The sequence below is a fragment of the Colletotrichum paranaense genome, assembly GCF_030867605.1.
Source record: "Colletotrichum paranaense strain IMI 384185 chromosome Unknown Scaffold_8.1, whole genome shotgun sequence".
NCBI classification, from domain to species: Eukaryota; Fungi; Ascomycota; class Sordariomycetes; order Glomerellales; family Glomerellaceae; genus Colletotrichum; species Colletotrichum paranaense.
The window spans coordinates 2,579,339-2,598,725 of record NW_026848966.1 but is presented as its reverse complement, the minus strand read 5'-3'; the positions used below and the strand labels follow the sequence as shown (position 1 = coordinate 2,598,725).

The window sequence follows — 19,387 nt, the reverse complement described above, 5'->3', positions numbered from 1 at the left end:
AGAAACTCAACCTCCAACTCTATCAACTCTCACGAACTAGCGGGCCACTAAAAACTGACAGCTTTCCTTACCACGACCCCAGCAGCAACGCCACAGAGCCTTATGGGTGGATTATCGAAACAATGGGAACTGATTCTTACACCGTTAAAAGAGCTGTGGGTATGCGCTGGGCCTCTCATTTGATGTAGAATACATTGACATGTTTGTGACATGGTCGTATGTGCGGTTCTTGGTGGTCAAGAGATGGCTAGAGGCAGCCAAGCCTCTGCCTATGAGTTAGAGAAACCTCAAGACTCACATACTGTTGAGACAAAAATGGGCTTTCAATAGAATAGAAATGGGAACTGTGTTGCTGAAACTAAATGGTCAAGTGTATGAAAGGGGGAGAAGCACCTGGGGAAGACCAGCTAGAAATTGAAATGGGCTGGTGGTCTCAGCTACAGCTCGGCGGGCACATGGACCACTCCGTACATCAGGTACCCAGCTCTAACTTCTGTTGGCTCCAAGGAGCCCGAGATACGATAGTAGCCTTTGGAGACTTTGATTTGGTGGGTCAGGTTGGAGTAAATCCAACCTTATGCCGTTCCCCTTGCGCGAGTATTCGAACAATTGTAGTCGGTTGGGCATCTGCCTACACAATGCGGCAGTTGATTGGCGTATGATTGAAGATGAGAGCCAACGGAGCAAAGTCCGAAAGGCAAAAAGCAACAGACGGTATACGGAGACTTTGGTCTACACATTCAATGCGCAGCGATCCAGTAGCTCAACCACCAGGGTCTTTGATTGATGAGTGACCGGGATGTCAACGACCAAAGATCATTCCGATCACTGTCAAGTACGCATGCAAACGTGGGAAAGACAACTACAAGTCGAATCCTCCGAGTGGTCAGTGTGTGCTAATGATAGACTATGGTCCCGCAACCCCCGAGTTACCAAGAAATGCTTGAACGGCGGTTGAACCGTTGTCGGGGGCGTGTTTGGGCAACTTTCCCGCCGCGTCAAAGCCGGCAAACGAAGAACAGTGCCGGCGGGCGGGCGGGCATCCTCCAGGCGCAAAAGTTCATTGAATACGAAAGTCTATCGGAGCGGTAGACCCATGCCGCATCGAAAGCGACTGCCCAGATTGGCAGTTGGACTGCGGTCCAAAGTCAAGGGAACATATCCTTGGAATGTCTCTCTGGTTGATACTCTTCCTGTTAGGTTAGTGCAGTACGATCCACGATCACCAGCCTAGGAGACTTTTGTTAGTGTCCATCGAGATCCACGGACGCTACTTCCTTCCTCTCCCCGCGATTTGAGGCATTCTTTTCCTTTCTAGTGCGTCCGTACGGCTAGGTGTGATGGAAGAGAATGGGGCCAAACGACCAAAGCCAAGACTGGGACTTGTCTGCGGAACTGTGAACATCCTCGCAGTCAGGCCCCTTTCTAGGTTCACGTCGCGGGAGAATCCTTATTAAACCGTCCGATCTTCGAGTCAGTTGACTTAGTTAAGACGAAAACCTAATTCAAATAAACAAACCTCAGAGCCAGCACATATACACCACTCTACTGTGTAAGATGAACGGATTAAAGAAGCCCACTGAGTCGTCGAACAGGTCCGCCTCAAACTGTTCATCCCCTTTGCGACCTCGAAATTTCCACTGTTTTCATTTTGCAACTCCAAACCTTGTCATGGATATCGGCAGTTGGGGACGCTGATGAGCCCCATCTCGATATTAACTCTCCGAAGTCTAAATCGTCAACGGACGCATTCATGGTCCTGACGGAACACTCGGGCCAACAAAAACTCGCCCTTTTTCTCCACTCGAATGCCTCCGGCGGCCGTTTGTGCCACGAGAATAGATGATCAGAGCATCGGTATAGTCCCACAAACCAACATCACCGAATCCGAGTGCATCGGCGCTCGCGGGGCAGGCTGGGATGAGGTTGTATGCGGTTATTATGATCGAAACTTTGTCTTTTGGGTACTGCGGGACATCCGGTCCTACAGTATGTCAAGATAAATAAAGCCGGCTCACTTCACTTTGGCCTCCTGGTGTGCTCGGCGTTGAAGTTTCCCGTAGCCAACGCAAGTCGTCCAACGAGTCCATTCCTTACATCAACAAACTTACACACGTTCGCTTCCAACAACAAACAAAGCTCCATCCAAGATGAAGAGCTTCACCACCCTCGTTCTCGCGGCCGCCGCCGTCTCCGCCGCCGCCGTCAGCAAGCCCCTTGTGCAGCGCAACACCGGCTTCGACCTCAACATCAAGATCGGCAACGACATCGTCAACTCTGCCGCCTACGAGAAGTTCCTCAACACCGAGGTCCTGGCCCCCAAGCAGCTCCAGACCCGCCAGGACGGCGAGCCCGACCCCAACCGCAACGAGACCAACCCTGAGACCATCTTTGTGCTTCAGTGCACCGATGCTGTAAGTTTTGAGAGATTTGACTGGTTATGAAGCAGTACTGACATCAATAGGGTTTCCGTGGTGACTGCCTCGTCTTCGGCGCCAGCCCCGGCGACTGTGGTAAGTAACCGTAATCTGCAATCGTAATGAGATGAATAAGTACTGACTCGTATGTGAAGTCTCCTACTTCAACTTCCAGGCCGCCAACTCCACCGCGATCAGCGACCGCTTCAACGACCAGGTCTCTTCCCTCTCCACCAACACTGGTGGCAAGTGCCAGTTCTACAAGTAAGTAGTTTTTGGATGAGTCTCAAATTGTCCAAGAAGATATACTAACAATTCACCAAAGGTACAAGGGCTGCAACAACAAGGGCGATGACCGTGGCCTGACCTCTTCTTACAACTACAACCTGGCCGTCGCTCTCCCCGACGACCCCCGCACCGTCGAGTACGAGAACCAGATCACCTCCTGGAGATGCTAAGCTGGCCGAGGTGCCGGCTGAATTTTGAATCAGCCATTTATATATATACCACAATTAGCAGTTGAATTATAGTTGTATTTCCTTTGCTTGAGGGCTACTGGTCAATCTTCTGAACTGCCCTTCAAAGTGTCGCACCAGTACTGCACAGCTTCGACCTCACTGCTCGTATTTCGAAAAATAGTGATGAAATGACCAATCTAAACTTGCCAACCACTGCGTCCGTATTCGTGCATTGTTGCATTTGAGATGGCACCACAGTTCGTCTGATGGGGCTTACAAACACAGCCTGACCTTGCCAACGTAGAGGAGGTGGTTTTCTGAGGCGATCTGCACGCACTACCCCTTGGCTCCGAATTGCCAGATGCGGCAGGTTGGGTTTCGGACGACAGCGCTGATTGGATCTTTGCTGTTGCATTCGCCCTCATGGGAGCAGTACCGCGTTCAGCCGCCATGCAGCTGTATCGGCTGGAAGCAAACGTACACTCGGCTACACGATTCAATTTCAGCTCTTCTTTCCTATAGGCTGCCTCTGTTCAGCTCGGCTCGTAGCTCAAGTCAATCAAGGTTGTATTGTACGTTACAGGAGTCCCGAAGCCGGATAAGTATGGTTGACAAGAGCAGCTAAAGCACCTAATATCACCTGGAGTATATCGGGGTTGCGCATTTTCGTGAACGCCAACCTGCGTTGCTGGAATGACTTTTAACTATAAGAGAGACGAAGCATTGCATCAATACCAATTTGTCACCATGGTCTTCTCGGAAACTGGAAGTATCTCCCATAGCCTGCTCTAAACTCCAAATCCCAGAGAGTCGGCATCTTTTCCAAAATCTTCTGCTGGATACCTAGGATCGAAAGATGCGTTCGCTTCTTTTCTTTAGCATGATCCTTTGCTGGGCAGCTTGGTCAGATCCCGCTTGCACGGTAGATTGAGGACTCTGCTGACTGATTAATGCAGGGAAGCGTCCGGTCAAGTCATCACGTTGACCCCATCGACGATAGATCGAGCCAGGACAGTCACCGTCACGAGGACAGAAACTAGGGAAACCACAACTACCGCCACTACGACGGCGACTGCTGTCGTGACAAGCCCGACGACGACGACGCTGCGAGAAGTCTCAACCACCACCGCACTCGTCACTCAGACCATCATGAGAACGACCACGGCGCCTTGCTCAGCTCTCAACTGTCCCAAGGTCACCTCTACCGGTATCATTTGCAAGAGCTGCTTCGTCGCGCAATGTACTACCACTTCGTCCATTACAAAGTCTTGCGGCTGCTCTGCCCTCTCAACTGCGTCCGTCGACTTTGAGTGTGAAGAGGCTGATGTTTGTAATAAGATTGGGTGCAGGACTGTGTATGCAGTTGCAACTCCTGTATGCTAGAGTCTCGCTCTCTTTTCAAAATCATGAATTGTGGCGTAGTGGATGGTGTGAGGAGTCGCTACAATGAGGTGAACTTCGGGGATTGAAGAAGTTTTGCGGCAACTCCTATAGGCACTCAATCGTAGCCGCAATCATTCCCTTGAGCGAATGATCTCCTTGATTATGCATGCTTTACTAAACGTATAGAGTGTTGCCTTCAAAGAGACTAAGGCTGCACAAAGTCGGCAACTCGGACACTACTTCCTGTAGATGGAGGCATGGCCACCCCAAATCTCCGCACGCGATCTCCAATATTGTGAGGGGTTGTTGCGTGATGTTGTTTGGAGACCAGAGGAATGCAGTGTCGGCCGACCATGGACTTTGTGGGTTGTTGTGCCACTGCTGCATTAGAGTAATGCGAGTTGACTGCATGAACCGTTCGAACCAACGCGCAGTAGACAACCCGTGGGCAATTGCATCCCACCGGAATCAGCCAAAGTCAAATGTATTGTCTTGCTAAAAACAAACATGGATTGAATCATGGATGAGTGTTCGTCCGGCATGTCGCGCAAGGGCAGATCGGCCCGAACTGGAACCCAACATCTTCAGAAGTTCAGACGGTCACTGCCAACATACTCACTCCTCATTGAAAGATTGATCAGTTTCTGATGTCACTCAGGCAGGTAAGTTAAGCATGTCTTGCTTCTATACCATACCTCGGATGATCGGATCCTACCGAATTGACATAAAAAGTGGCCGTCGGCCCATGATGTTGCGATGTAATATCCGGCCGTGTTGGCTGCCAAGGCACAGTTCTCTCACGAGAGCACGCTAAACCAACCAGTCATCCAGTCCAGCGCACAACGGGAGCCATGCCCGTCGGTGAAAAGATCGCTTAAAATTGGCTCGTCGAAATTTCAAGACGCTACTGCAAAGTCCTCAAGCAGTCAATGACATCAGGCTCACCAATCTTAGGTACCTTGGATCAGTGATTGCTGCGGCTACAGGAATCGCGGGGGTTGCGGCCGGGGGTGGTTGATCGTCTACTGCATAAAGCGTCTTCTCCAGTTCTTTGCCCCCCGGTTCCCCCCTCATGATTCCCCGCATTTGTCGGTTCGATCAACACCGAGCACGTTTGTCCGGATGCTACGCTGCGCCGGGGTACAACGGATGGGACCGGGGGGCCGGTGTTGGTAGGGAACTGGCAAGGTAGTAGGATGCCCTTTAAAGAAGACGCGATGGCTTCCTCTTGCGCGCGCGGTTTCTCGATTGGCTGTTGGCTATTTAACTCTTTTTTTCGGCTATCGTGTTGCATCTGTCAAGTTTCAGCCATAGTCAAAAAAGCGCCACGATGAGGTTCGGTCTGAAAGCCGGCGGCCTCCTTTGGCTTGCCGCGTCGCTCTGTGGCTCACAGAGCGCCTTAGCTCAAGATGTTGACTGGCCGATTCATGACAACGGTCTCAATGAAGTTGTCCAATGGTAGGTTCCCATAGTTTGTTAAAGGATACAACATTGGCCTCATACTGACTGAAATCTACGCAGGGATCACCACAGCTACATTGTCAACGGAGAGAGACTCTTCGTCTTCTCTGGCGAGGTATGGCAACTGACTACTTCCCCGTATGGCATGTTGGGATCGTCTCGCTAACAAATGCAGTTCCACTACTGGCGTATCCCTGTGTTCGTGATCCAACACAACATCATCTACAGTGTACTAAGCTTACTGACATATCTTCAAGTCCCGAACTTTGGCGAGATCTCCTCGAAAAGGTCAAGGCGGCTGGGTAAGATACAGTCTCTGGAGTGGAAAAGGTCATTTCGTGGCTAACACGCAGATGACAGCTTCAATGCATTCTCCATCTACAACCACTGGGGCTACCACAATCCCACGCCCGGTGTCTTGGACTTTGACACTGGCGCTCACAACTTCACCTCCATCATGACCGTCGCCAAGGAACTCGGCATCTACCTCATCATCAGACCTGGACCCTACGTCAACGCCGAGACCAACGCCGGCGGCTTCCCTCTCTGGGCCACCACTGGCGCCTACGGTTCTCTGAGAAACGACGACGAGAGATACACTGCGGCGTGGACCCCCTTCTGGTCGGAGATTTCCAAGATCATCAAGCCTCATCTGATCACCAACGGCGGAAACGTCATCATGTTCCAGGTACGCGATCATTCCCAAGAACTAGTGAGAGCGCATTTGCTAAGCGGAAACACAGATCGAGAACGAACTCAACGGACAGTGGAAGGACATTTCCAAGAGAGTTCTGAACCCGCCCATCGCCAACTACATGCAGCTTCTCCAGGACAGCGCCCGGGAGAATGGAATCGACGTGCCCCTGTCTCACAACGCCCCCAATATGGTAAATATCTCTGTTCAAAGACTCATGTACTCCCACTTTCTGACACTGCTCAGCGCGGCTTTTCCTGGTCCAAAGACTTTTCCAATGCTACTGGAAACGTCGATGTCGTCGGTGTCGACAGCTACCCTTCATGCTGGAGTTGCAACCTGAGCGAATGCACCGGCACAAACGGAGCATACATCCCCTACGTGAGTAACTCAGAATCACCACAACTACTGTACCTTGCTAATCATCCCATTCACAGCTGACTCAAGATTACTACTCCTACTTCACAGTTCAGTCGCCGTAAGTATTCCAAGTTGAAACACGCTCAAATCAGGATTCTAATCATCTTACAGGTCGCAACCTAACTTCCTTCCAGAGTTCCAGGGCGGTTCCTACAACCCCTGGGGCGGACCCGAGGGCGGCTGCCCCAGTGACATTGGTGCCGATTTCGCCAACATCTTCTACCGCGATCTCATCTACCAGAGAGTCACCGCAATCTCCCTTTACATGATGTTCGGTGGAACCAATTGGGGCTGGCTCGCTTGTCCCGTTGTTGGTAAGTCCATGTCGCCATCGTATGGTATGTGTCAGATCGACTCATGCTAATTCAACGCCAGCTTCGAGTTACGACTACTCTTCTCCGGTATCCGAGAACAGAATCATCGGCAGCAAGTTCCACGAGACAAAGCTTTTGACTCTGTTCACCAGAGGTTCGTAGATTGTTCGCCCCTGAAGGATGCAAGATGAATTCTAACATTTGCGTAGTGGCCAAGGATCTGACAAAGACTGAGAGAGTCGGAAACGTAAGTGAAGCAGTGATGCAAGTAAAGTGAGATTCTGACGTGCCCTAGGGCACTGGATACACCACCAACTCAGCCATCACCGTGTCTGAGCTCCGCAATGTCGACAACAACGCGGCGTTCTACATTGCCCGTCACGCATACTCCCCTTCCAACACCAACGAGGCTTTCAAGCTCTCTGTCAACACCTCTCAGGGCGCTCGTAAGTCTTCCTTCTATCTAACATCAAATTCTGTGTATCAAATGCTGACTTGACTCAAGTCAGCATCCCCCAGCACGGCAGCTCGATCGCCATCAACGGCCACCAAGCCAAGGTCCTTGTCACCGACTTCAGATTTGGCGAGAAGACCCTCCTATACTCCACCGCCGAGGTTCTCAGCTACACCATTCTCGACGGTCAAGAAGTTATTGCCCTTTGGCTTCCTGAGGGCGAGGCTGGCGAGTTCACAGTCACTGGCGCCAACTCTGCCAAGCTCATTGGCGATGGCAACGTCGCTGACTTCAACGTCTACCCTGGCGAGAGCAACGTCACCATCGCATACACGCAGAAGAAGGGAATTACGCTTGTCGACCTCGGAGATGGATCCCGCGCCGTCCTGCTCGACCGCAGCGCCGCGTACCTCTTCTGGGTACCCGTGCTTGACAACGACCCCTTTGCGCCGGCCAACAAGACTGGTAAGTTTGTTTATTGACGCATCGATTCCAATTTTACTGACAAACTCGTGCAGTCTTTGTTCAGGGACCGTACCTCGTCCGCCACGCTGCCTTCAACGAGACTGGCCGTAGCTTGGCGCTCTCTGGAGACGCAGACCAGGAGACCACCATCACCGTCTTTGCCTCCGAGTCCATCTGCGGCATCACCTGGAACGGCAAGAAGCTTGAGCTCCTTTCGAGAGAGGGCAACGTCTTCACCGCCAAGATCGAGGGCCCTGCCAAGTTCGAGGTCCCCGCACTCGGCCCTTGGAAGGTTCACGACAGCTTGCCTGAGATCGCTACCGATTACGAAGCCACCTCTGACAGCTGGGTTGGTAAGTGATACCTGTTACATCTTTTCGTGTCGTTAAAGAGCGAAAATGGTCTAACAAACTTCCAGCTGCCACCAAGACAAACACCTCCAACACCGTCAAGCCCGCCTCAAACAACCCCGTCCTCTACGTAGACGAGTACGACATCCACGTCGGAAACCACATCTACCGCGCAACCTTCCCAACCTCCGAGTCTGCCCCTACTGGCGTCTTCCTCAACGTCACCGGCGGTCTGGCCTTCGGCTACTCCGTCTGGCTCAACTCCGAGTACGTCGGCTCCTACCTCGGCCTCTCCTACCTGGGAGCAGACGCCAGCTCGTTCTCCTTTGAGAACGCGACTCTCTCCAAGACCGGCGACAATGTCCTCGTCGTCATCATGGATAACTCGGGCCACGACCTGCGTGAGGCGGCGCTCGCGCCCCGCGGTATCACCAACGCGACTCTGCTCGGCCCCGACGCCGCGAACTACAAGTTCTCCGAGTGGAAGATTGCCGGCACCGCTGGCCGTAACGACCTCATTGACCCCGTTCGCGGTCCTATCAACGAAGGAGGTCTGTACGCCGAGCGCGTTGGTGCCCATCTGCCCGGCTATCCCGACGCAGACTGGGAGTCCTTCGACTCTGCTAACGGATCTCTTTCCGTTCCTGACGCTGGCATCCGCGTCTTCCGCACCGTTGTCCCGCTCGATGTTCCCGCCGGCCTCGATGTCTCTATTTCGTTCCGCCTTACTGCAGCTACTGATGATACGAACCGCCTTCGCGCACTTCTGTTCGTCAACGGATACCAGTACGGTCGCTTCAACCCGTACATCGGCAACCAGGTTCAGTTCCCTGTCCCCACTGGTATTCTCAACTACAACGGAGATAACACGATTGCTGTAACTGTTTGGAGTCAGGCTGCGGAGGGTGTTGCGCTGAATGTTGAGTGGCAGGCGGATTACGTCCACACTTCTAGCTTCGATATGAGCTTCGACAGCAAGTCTTTAAGACCTGACTGGGATGTAAGCCGTTCGGCGTTTGCCTAGATATCTTGAGTGTGAGTTTCATGCCATAGGACATGAGAAATAGAAGACTCAGAAGTAACCCAAATCGTTCCTATTATTGAAAGTGTGTGAACTTTTGAGACAAAGTTTTTCAAGGATAGTCTTATGAAGATTAATTATGTCAAAATCTCTCCGCCAAACTTCATAAGCTACACCTCGACTTTCTGCTTTTGAGAGTCAGTGTCATGCTGCCAATGCTCATCACTAATAGCACCCCCGGTCACTTGAAGATGGGAGCTTTCTCAGCCGTTCCCTTCCAAATCACCGCTCTTTTGGGGCGAGTAGGATACCTGCTCTATAACAAATGTCTAGGTGTACCTGGTCTCATATGGGCCATGATGGGTGCCCAAGGACAACGAAGTCAAAGAGTTGTTACCACCCAGCCGAATCCCGGCAGAGTGACCAGGGCATGAGAGCAGTCTACATCTGGTCGCGCGTCTAGATATTCGGGACACAATCATTGAGATCCTCAGCCATGTTTGGGCATTAGCCAATGCGAAATTCATGCTCAGCAGTATGCGGTATCATGCCGCCTGCAGGAAAATGTTACCCAAAGGTCACCAAGGTCACCAAAGCCACGAAAGAAATATCATGGTCTGATACGGCATGGTCCTTCCTGCAAGTGAGAATGAAGATTTTGAACACGGAATCGACAGGGAAGGAGCACATCGAAGGTCAATGTTCTTCTCATCCCCCCCTCCTCTTGCCCTTGCAACTGACTTCCTTCCTATCTTCCCATTCCACTGGGCGCCTTCCCCTTGGAGTTTTCTCTCCCACGGCTCTGTTTAAGAGACCATCTTCAGCCTCTGGACAAAAACATCTCTTCCAAACACCTCACTTTCTTCATCCTATTCTTTCTTCAAATTTGCACAGTCATATATCAATCTTTGACAGCATTGACATTGCAATCGTTTGCTCGGATATCACATACATGAGGCTCGAGTAGCTACTTCTCTTCTCAATCATGGACTATGTGCCGGGTAAAGAGATAGTGGTCGCTCGCTACGAGCGTATAATCGAGAAGATTGCAGAGAATGGATCCTCTGAAGTCAAGGCTTGGCTCACCAAGAACACTACGAACAACGTTCCATGGGTCCTTCGGGCCTTGCCGGAGTACGTGCAAGTTCTCAAGAATCAGTTTCCCGGAGTTCTGGACGTCATGAAGCATTCTCGCAACAGTGGCTGCGTCAACGGCACAGCACTCCTTTCGATCGAGCAGAAAGTCTCCACCGTGGATGCAGAGAAGCGTCCAAAGTACCTATATCGAACTATACATGGCGATCAACCTTACGGAGGAATCAAAGCCAGATTGGGCCGAGGGACCGATCCAATATTCTTACACATCCACCTGCGCAAGCACCTTCGCTGGCGCTGTCGGGAACTAAGTCCGTTCCTCTCGGCAACCGACAGTAAGGAAAAGGCCATCCGCATCGCGACTTTGTACAACCTGCGGGGATTCCAGAACATCACGATCCTGATATTCAAAACAACTGGCTCGGCTTGGGACCATGGAGTGCAACGCCTTTGGGATCCCAAATTACTGCTTCGGGACCTCAATTTGTACGGAGACCTTATGCCGTGGCTCGATAATGAGTTCCTCGTCGAGCACTCCATTCCAGAGTCGAGCATCGCCAAACGCTGGGATTGGGGGAGCGAAAGTCAACGAAATGAAGTCGACCCAGGTGGTCGCTACGCGAGAATTGCCCGCTTTTACTACAGTGGAAAACACAACATGGCCATCAAGCGAAAGGATAAGCGCGACGCCGTGAAGAAGGAAGCTGAGAATACAGCTTCGAGAAAGCGCAAGGCCTCTGAGGAAGGCGGCGAAACCGGCAAAGACAATGAAGATGGATCGGAGCCTGAGCAGAAGAAACGAAAGTACGGCAAGCGAGTCAACGTTGGTCCCAAGTTGAGACGCGACGGCGGTGCTTGAAATGGTTCATTTGCAGTTGCCTGGTACAGGAAAAGGAGTTCTTTGGTTCCAATTGGGTTTTTTTTGCTTGCGAAAGTTGGTTATTTGCAGCAAGTTTTCTGGGTGGTACACGGTTTATGAGATCAGGTCATGGATTTTTGGGAGCGCATCATCACTTTGCAATTTTATCAGACGCGCAATGGACCTGAAGTCAAAGCCTCATTAGATATTCGAATCTCTATAACCTGAACTCATTTGATCTTTAATGGCGTTCTTCCTCATCACTCTGTTGGCCATTCATGCAAAGTGATGTCGTATTGGAAAAGGTGCGAAAGACAGGTGTCTAGATAGTGTCAAAGAGACGTACGGCAAGTGGCTATTCGCATCCAAGGAAGCGGCGATAGACAACTCCCCGAACATGAGAAGGTAGTATGTCCTGGGCAATGCAGGCAGTCGTCTTTTATCAAAGGTTGGGTGAAAGCAACGAGAAAGCGAGGCAGCGCTCATATTTTCCTTCGTGGCTCTCAACGCAAGCATCTGTCGTTGCTATTCTTCTCTCCAGTATACCTGTCTACTCATATTACCATTTATCTCATCGCCACATCATCACGCACCACAGCAAAAAATACTCAAAGCAGCTTATCATGTCCGAACTTGTCGAGTCCGAACTCTTCAAACTTTACCGAAGGAAATCAGACGCATAGTACGGCGCGAGGCCCTCGAAGACCGACTCGTGGTCGTAGCCCCCCGAGTGACTAGCTTGCTCGAAGAAGTCGTCTGTCCGCCATGTCCGCTATTCATCGAGAAAGCCGCAAAATTTTCTTGGGCATGTACATTCGGCTGATCAGCGACTCTACGGGCATGCTTCCTTTGCTTGGCTTGTCAAAGACCATGTCTACCTCAATCCTGCTGTTGACACCCTCATTCTCGGTACGATTGTCGACAGGCTAGGGGGTTTCCGATTTGCGCTCGCCAGCCCTCACTGGCGTGAAAAAGTTGGCGACTTGGGGGACTTAACTACATCGCCAACGTTCCCGGGCTATATCAAAAAGCGGCTTCGAAAAGTGCGTTTACACGACACCTGCTTCCTGCAGCGAATGTTAAACCGAAGACTTGATAGAGACGAAAACCTCCATTCTTACAGCTCTTTCAACATTGCCTACCCAGCGGGGCCCATTCCACTTCCCAGTCTTCAGTTCCCATGTCTCAAGGTCATCCACCTGGTTTCTCTGCTTTGCATTCCAATACCAATAATCACGCACCATGGTCTGACAGCATGGTCGATGCGTGGCATGGGAGTTCATTTTCGCTACGTATTGCCAACCAACGAGCCTTATTGTCATCGCGATTCAACTCTACCCAGTAAGTATTTCAGAGGTATACGGCCGGACGATCGTATTTCTGACGATCACTTTAGGGTCGACTCGAATGAGAGGTTGGGTATCCGAATCGACATCTTTCGCGACAGCAATCTCGAGTGGGTCACTGACGCCTAGTTACCCGTTAATGGATTCCACAAGATGCACCTTGCTTGGAAGATTGCTACGGAATATGTCTTGATGCGCCTGGGCAAAAGTTATGGGTAATTGGTGCCGTGAACGCCTTCTCGGATACTTTTGGTCTGTTAGGAAGTAAGACGTGTGTGCTCGCAAGGGACTTTCAGAGTCAGTGTTTTAGTAGATAAGCCTTCACATTACTACTACTGAGCATGTCCTGGGAGGACTCCAAAGCTCTTTTCTATTGAATCTCTTCTGGCATGGATCCTCCTGCGTTATTTGTGACTTCGTGGCTACGTAGATGCTACAGGGAGAACGATGACCCGATTTCCTCCAGAAGTGAACCCCTTAGGATCGCCTCCTCCTCCTCCACCAACTCCCCCCACTCGTTATGAGATTTCGGCATGAATGGTCTTGACTTTATATCTGATGGATAAACTAGGAGAATCTCATTTTGAAATCAATTTGTCCAGTATTTCAAGGCTTCAGAGCCGAGATCGAGGCTCTCTCCGGAAAGGAGGGCAGATGCCTCTATGCTCCTACTCTCGCTCTGCTCCGTCACTCACCTATCACGCCGTCTCTTGACCTAGCTTGTGGAAGTATGTTCCTATCTCAGTCGAATAAGACCCTAAAATGTTTTCCCAACTGTCGTCAGCATGGTCAGATCGTAAGCCGACACGAGATTGCAAATTTTGCTTCTCTTCCGGTTGGCATATGTCTTCCAACGTGGTGTCAGATCCTCCATTCGATTTGAGGCCGAAGAGAAATCCTTCATGTTTGCTCATTGAGATGTAGCAACACGCCTTCTACCAAGTTCTCCCATATTATATTACATCCATTGCTCACCCCACCACCATCAGTGTCACTCAACCGATGACTCCCAATTCCGCTTGGATCGACTACCAATATATGAGGCTGTAAGAGAACTGGCAGAGAAGGGATATGTTTACAAAGGGTAAGAAATACTAAAAGGTTCCAAAGACTTTGAAATTTCCTTGGATCGTTTGCGTTCCTTTGTCAGTGCTTTGCCTCATTGACATAGTATCCCCTCCCAAGTCTGTCTTTCGAGGTTCTTTGTCGAGTTCACAACAACCTAGCATGCCTTTTAGAAGAAATCTTGCGAAGATGAATGCATGATCTAGTGTTGATAAGTTCATTTCGGGTATGGGCCTGGACCGAAGCTGCTCTCAGACGAAGCTATTCCCAGACCAAGGATGAGATTGGTCGAGGATGACTCTATTTAGCCATAGCCAAGAGCAGCACCGGATCTCACTCGTCCGAACACCTTCTCGTCAGAAGGTATGAATCCGTCTGCAAGTGATCGTCTGAACGCCGGACGAGGAGCCATCCCACCCGACAACCTCATCAGCAAGCAACCGCCACATCAAGGGCGAGAGCACCTCACAACAAAGCTGCCCGCCCAAACTCACGATGATGATAGTTCCCGCTTCAAAGCACCTTTCTCAATACTAGACGGGAGGCCATCACGACTAAGCAAGCACATTGATCATGTGACATCCCTCGGGATATCTTTTGAAATCTACTCCTGGGTTCCCACTGAGCTCCCTTCTTTCCAAAAATTTCTTCCTTCCCACACCTCAGGGACACCAAGAGTTTCCATCATCACAGTCTACCAAACAATCGACGATGGCTCAGCAAACTTCCCTTGCGTCCAACAATCCCCCTACCGACGATCCTCCTGACATCGTCGTTGAGACCATGTCTTCACCCTCGCTTGTCAATTCGTCTAACGTTGCTGCCGACAAGTCTGTGGACAAGCCCACTGACGCCGTCATGACCTCTCTCTCGACCAATAACTCGTCTAACGCTGTCGCCGCTGACAAGCCTACCGACGCTGTCATGGAGACCGCGTCTTCCCCTGCAGATGGTACTTCGTCCAACAACGTCACCTTCGACAACCACTCCGACATTGCCATTGATGCCAAGTCCTCTCCCATGGTTGGCAACTCGTCTGACGCGGTCGCTACCAATGAGCAATCTGACGTGATCATGGAGACCATGTCTTCCCCTGCGGTTGAGATCTCAACCAACATCGCCACCATCGACAGCCTTGAGGATACTGTCATCCCGAACATGTCATCTCCTTCAATTGGCAACACTTCCAACATGGCCATCCCCGACAACCTTTCTGATGTCGTCATTGAGATCGCTTCCTCTCCGTCGACTGGCAACTCGCCCAACTTGGCCACCGCCAACAACTTGGCAGACGGTGTCATCTCGGTCGTGTCTTCTCCCTCCGTTGACAACTCCTCCGACATTGCCATCGTCGGCGACTCTCCTGATGCAGTCATTGAGATCATGTCTTCCCCTTCGGTTGACAGCTCTTCCAACGTTGCCATCGCCGACAACGCTTCCGACGCCGTCATTGAGATCACGTCTTCCCCCTTGGCTGCCGACAACTCGTCCGACACCACTCCCAGCGCTACCAGCCTCCACCGCCTCCCGCTTGCAGTCCGTTCGGTCATCTAGGAGATGGTCGCCGAGTCTTCTGGCCAGCTTGTCGGTATCGGTCCGAACGCGGACGCCCATGCGCGCCGCCCTGGCTACCCTGCCTTTGCCTTCGTCAACAAGGAGGCCTTCCACGCCTTTCTCAAGGCCTACACTCGCATTGACAAGCATCCCAACGATCCCATTGTCTACCATCCTGATATCATTGACCCTGTCGATATGCAGGACTACGAGTTTGCCGAGGCGGCTTTCCTTCTGCCCGGTGTCGATTGCATTTACATCAACCCCCGTACTGATGAGGTCTCTCTTGGCTACAAGACCGACATTCCCGGCCCCGCCTTCTATCCCAGCTTCATCAATCCCAACCTTGGACACGAAATCAACTCACAGCTCAAGATGGTGCGCATCGTGATGGAAGATTTCCGCGGTTGGACCGACGGACACGACTACCCGCTTCTCTACCACAACTTCCTCAACAAGAAGCCCGTCGCCAGCATCGACGTGAGCCAGCTCAAGTACCCCGACATCAACCAGATCACCGTGATCTTCCGTGGCCTTGAGAATGAGTGGAAGGGCGACAGCAACAACTACGTTGTAAACTACAACGTCGGCACCAACCGCGTCTTTGTCGACTACGACCGTGAGAATGCCGAGGAGATGGTCGAGGAGACCTTCCGTCTCGAGGTGCAGAAGGTGTACGAGACTCAGTCGGATGAGATGGTCGTCGCTACGGAGCCGGATGGAAACAAAGAGGAGGACGATAAGGCGATCCTCTCGGTTCGGATCATCTTCCATCGCGACTCGGACAAGGACTACGGTCCCTACCTCCTCGAGCCCTTCGATCTCGACGAGATCCTCGATCCGGAGGACTTGACCGACGACGGTCGGATGGAGAGAATCTTCTGGGAGATTGCCGCCACCGCCGTCAAGGAGCGCCTCGGTGCTTAAGAGGCTTCGTCACACCACCGCCGCCACCACCACTACCATGGCCTTCTTGTCCTGGGCCTCGGCCTATTCCCTGCAGACACCACCGGCGATACCTAGCAGCTATTACAGCTAGCTAGGTATCGTCGGGGAGGTGTCTGCGCGATGGATACTAGGGGGAGGAGGGGAAGGAAGGGGGAGGGGAGGGGAAAGGGGGGTGTTTGCGTGTTTGCGGGCTCTCGGAGCCGGAGCCTGGCCGGTGAGGGTCAGGTTCTGGTTTTGAGGGCCTGCCTTTATATCAGAGAAAAGGACCATTGCGTTTCACTATCAGGAACCATGTGCTTGTGACCGTGATCATACTTAAGTAATGATACTATCGTCTCTAGTGCTTACTTGTCGGGAACTGCTTGATCTACATTCCCCCAAGCTTAGATATGTAGAAGCAGCTCAGACCCAGTGTGGACGTAATTGCAGCTGATTTGAGGTATTGAAAGTCGTCACCTAACGCTCCGCGTTGAAGGGGCTCGACTACACGCCGAACAAAGCTACCGCGAAGAAGAGAAGAATCAGAGTAGGGGAGGGGAAGGCACCCCGTGCCAAGAGTTCTATCCCTCCGCTCTATGTCCCTCTACTTACCTTACGTGTACCGAACGAGACCAAAGAAGAAGGGAGTCTGGCCTTGGAGGAACCGAACCAAAAGCGTGGGATCACTGTGGCCGAGGAAGTTGAGATCGTACCTATGGCTTCTTCACAATCTCTTAAACGCATTCCTCTCGACGCTTGTGGCAGGAAGGAAAGGGAAGATAGAGCCTCTTCTCTTTCCTTACCCCTCGTTTCTAAGGGCCGTTTAGGAAAAAAGAGTCGGTAGCAATCACCTGAAGCAATTCCGTCCCCCATCCTCGAAGCCTTTCAATATTCTAGAAACTCCAAAATTCAATTATCGTCATTTTCTCAATCACACACATCATCCATTTCCAAAACATGGCAGGTAGTTTAAAAGCGGCTCTCCTAAGCCGCCCACATCCCGCCCGCTCGCACCCAGAATAGGCAGGTTTTCGGCGAAACAACATGCCCACAATTCCGTCAGATCGGACCCGGGCTCGGGCTCACAGCAAAGAGCCAACCGGACCAAAAGAAACGCCCCTCAACGCCGCCCGCGAAAACAAATGTATTCAAGCTGTCCGCGGCCGCCGAGAAAATGGAGTCAAATCGTCAACGGGGTGCTCAACACGTCTTATAACCGACGATTCTGGGGAAATGTCAGCAAACTACGTCAAACGTGCTTTACGTCCGTTAACACCGTGAGCAGATCACTGATTTACATATTCGAGATCATGCCATGATAATGTCACCGCAAAGAAGACCGAGGCACTCTCTCGAGATATAAGTCTAACATCACCAACTCCCCCAAAGACCTCATAACAGCTCCATAAACCCATACACTCCTCCAAGCGCCACCAAACTCGCAACAATGGTCAACGTCGCAATCGCAGGCGGCACCGGCGCCGTAGGCCGCACTCTCATCGAAGTTCTAGCCACGCAGACAAAACACCAAGCCTTCATCCTCTCCCGCAAGGCCCCCAATCCAGAGGAGGCTCCCCTGGCACCGACGTTCGAGGTAGACTACTCCAATGTCGACGCTCTCAAGGCGTTCCTCGAAGAACACGACATTCACACCGTCATCAGCGCGTTCGGCATCACCGCCACATCCCTCGCGACGTCGCAGCTGAACCTCATCAAGGCGGCCGACCTGTCGTCCGCGACGAAGCGGTTCATCCCCAGCTCGTTCGCGATGCGGTATCCTGAAGAGTGAGCTTACTCATCAAACATCGTGCTTTCGTAACGGTGAACTAACAAACCATCACAGCGGCGTCGCCCTCCTCCCGCCCCTAGAACACTACTTCACCTCCCTCCGCGCCCTATCCAACACAAACCTCGAATACGCCGCCGTCCACAACGGCACGTTCTTAGAATACTTTGCTCCCCCCGCTCTCAAATCCCACCACCCGCACAGCACAATCGTTCTCGACATCGCCCACGCCGCCGCCGCGATCCCAGGCGACGGCAACACCCCCGTGACATTCACATACACCTTTGACGTGGCGCGCTACGTCGTCGCGGCGCTGGACCTGCCCACCTGGCCCGCAGACCACGAACTCCGCATCGTGGGCGACGAACTCACCTTTAACGAATTCGTCAGACTTGCGGAAGAAATCAAGGGTGAAAAGTTCAATGTGGTCTACGATGACGTGGAGAAGTTGAAGAGGTCTGAGATTTCAGAGTTGCCCGGCCACAAGGCGTCGTATGCGCAGTTCCCCAAGGAGAGGTTGCAGTGGTTCCTGTCGATTTTTGAGCTGTGGATGGCGACTGGGTTGGGAAAGGTTGAGGGCGGGAAGGGGTCGTTGAATGAGTTGTTTCCTGAGATTAAGCCTTTGACTGCGAGGGAGATGCTGGAGAAGTATTGGAAGGCATGAATAAGTAAGGTGGTGGTGGTGGTGGTGGTGGTGGTGCAGGGTACTTGGTGGGCTTAGTTTCATTGCATCCCAAATTTGAGTTCAAAGGATCGGATGTTACCCAGACCATGAATTGGAGTACTCCAAAATCGAAATAAACATGTTCAAATCGCTATCCTCAACTAAATACCGACCTCATGATAAACCACGGAAAATGCAAAAATGAAATTCTAGCGACCTACGTAGGGATCGAACCTACAATCTTCACAGTATGACTAAGACAGAAGCCGAAATGTGACGCGATGCCATTTCGCCAGCAGGCCAACGCTGACTGATGACAAAGAAAGCGCAGCAAACAGTTTATGTACCTCGTTCTGGTGGGGGCTCTGCTCTCCGAAGGAGTGGAAGCTGCCCCACGATGTGGGGTCCGATCCTCCGATCCCCTCGACAAGCAATACAACACAAACACTACTTGGTAGACAAAGGATCTCGCATATTGCTTTTTTGTTTGTTTGTGCAGGCATTATAATTAGATCCCCGAAATCGATCATATCGAGGATCTTTGTGACAGAAAGAGAAATCTAAACAAACAAATCTAACAAACGAACTGGGTATCGCACACAGGAGGGGAGGCCCGCGCATCCGGGCAAAGGTAAGGTAGAAATACACTGCATC

General features: G+C 51.6%; 8 protein-coding genes across 8 annotated transcripts; all 8 read left to right on the top strand.

Moving 5' to 3' along the window:
• Nucleotides 1-2,150: 2,150 nt before the first annotated feature.
• CPAR01_10672 (uncharacterized protein) lies at nucleotides 2,151-2,875 on the top strand (the record flags this gene model as incomplete). Its single annotated transcript, XM_060494932.1, has 4 exons — nucleotides 2,151-2,414; nucleotides 2,465-2,513; nucleotides 2,573-2,681; nucleotides 2,743-2,875. 4 exons carry the CDS (start codon nucleotides 2,151-2,153, stop codon nucleotides 2,873-2,875), a joined length of 555 nt encoding a protein of 184 aa, XP_060347114.1.
• Nucleotides 2,876-3,850: 975 nt separating this feature from the next.
• On the top strand, nucleotides 3,851-4,258 carry CPAR01_10671 (uncharacterized protein; the record flags this gene model as incomplete). Its single annotated transcript, XM_060494931.1, has 1 exon — nucleotides 3,851-4,258. A coding segment is annotated over one exon (408 nt), but the record flags the coding sequence as incomplete, so codon positions are not given.
• Nucleotides 4,259-5,588: 1,330 nt separating this feature from the next.
• Nucleotides 5,589-9,440, top strand: CPAR01_10670 (glycosyl hydrolase family 35; the record flags this gene model as incomplete). The annotated part of the gene is made up of 15 exons (XM_060494930.1): nucleotides 5,589-5,716; nucleotides 5,780-5,834; nucleotides 5,895-5,917; nucleotides 5,977-6,021; nucleotides 6,080-6,407; nucleotides 6,463-6,606; nucleotides 6,660-6,794; nucleotides 6,851-6,891; nucleotides 6,945-7,147; nucleotides 7,209-7,301; nucleotides 7,357-7,394; nucleotides 7,443-7,593; nucleotides 7,653-8,066; nucleotides 8,120-8,419; nucleotides 8,485-9,440. The coding sequence occupies 15 exons, from the start codon at nucleotides 5,589-5,591 to the stop codon at nucleotides 9,438-9,440; spliced, it is 3,054 nt and encodes a 1,017-aa protein (XP_060347112.1).
• A 982-nt stretch (nucleotides 9,441-10,422) lies between these two features.
• CPAR01_10669 (uncharacterized protein) lies at nucleotides 10,423-11,391 on the top strand (the record flags this gene model as incomplete). The annotated part of the gene is made up of 1 exon (XM_060494929.1): nucleotides 10,423-11,391. One exon carries the CDS (start codon nucleotides 10,423-10,425, stop codon nucleotides 11,389-11,391), a length of 969 nt encoding a protein of 322 aa, XP_060347111.1.
• A 658-nt stretch (nucleotides 11,392-12,049) lies between these two features.
• CPAR01_10668 (uncharacterized protein) lies at nucleotides 12,050-12,214 on the top strand (the record flags this gene model as incomplete). The annotated part of the gene is made up of 1 exon (XM_060494928.1): nucleotides 12,050-12,214. A coding segment is annotated over one exon (165 nt), but the record flags the coding sequence as incomplete, so codon positions are not given.
• A 10-nt stretch (nucleotides 12,215-12,224) lies between these two features.
• Nucleotides 12,225-12,866, top strand: CPAR01_10667 (uncharacterized protein; the record flags this gene model as incomplete). Its single annotated transcript, XM_060494927.1, has 2 exons — nucleotides 12,225-12,434; nucleotides 12,465-12,866. Coding segments are annotated over 2 exons (612 nt in total), but the record flags the coding sequence as incomplete, so codon positions are not given.
• Nucleotides 12,867-14,513: 1,647 nt separating this feature from the next.
• On the top strand, nucleotides 14,514-16,283 carry CPAR01_10666 (uncharacterized protein; the record flags this gene model as incomplete). The annotated part of the gene is made up of 2 exons (XM_060494926.1): nucleotides 14,514-15,338; nucleotides 15,384-16,283. 2 exons carry the CDS (start codon nucleotides 14,514-14,516, stop codon nucleotides 16,281-16,283), a joined length of 1,725 nt encoding a protein of 574 aa, XP_060347108.1.
• Nucleotides 16,284-17,730: 1,447 nt separating this feature from the next.
• Nucleotides 17,731-18,733, top strand: CPAR01_10665 (uncharacterized protein; the record flags this gene model as incomplete). Its single annotated transcript, XM_060494925.1, has 2 exons — nucleotides 17,731-18,068; nucleotides 18,127-18,733. 2 exons carry the CDS (start codon nucleotides 17,731-17,733, stop codon nucleotides 18,731-18,733), a joined length of 945 nt encoding a protein of 314 aa, XP_060347107.1.
• Between the last annotated feature and the right edge of the window lie 654 nt (nucleotides 18,734-19,387).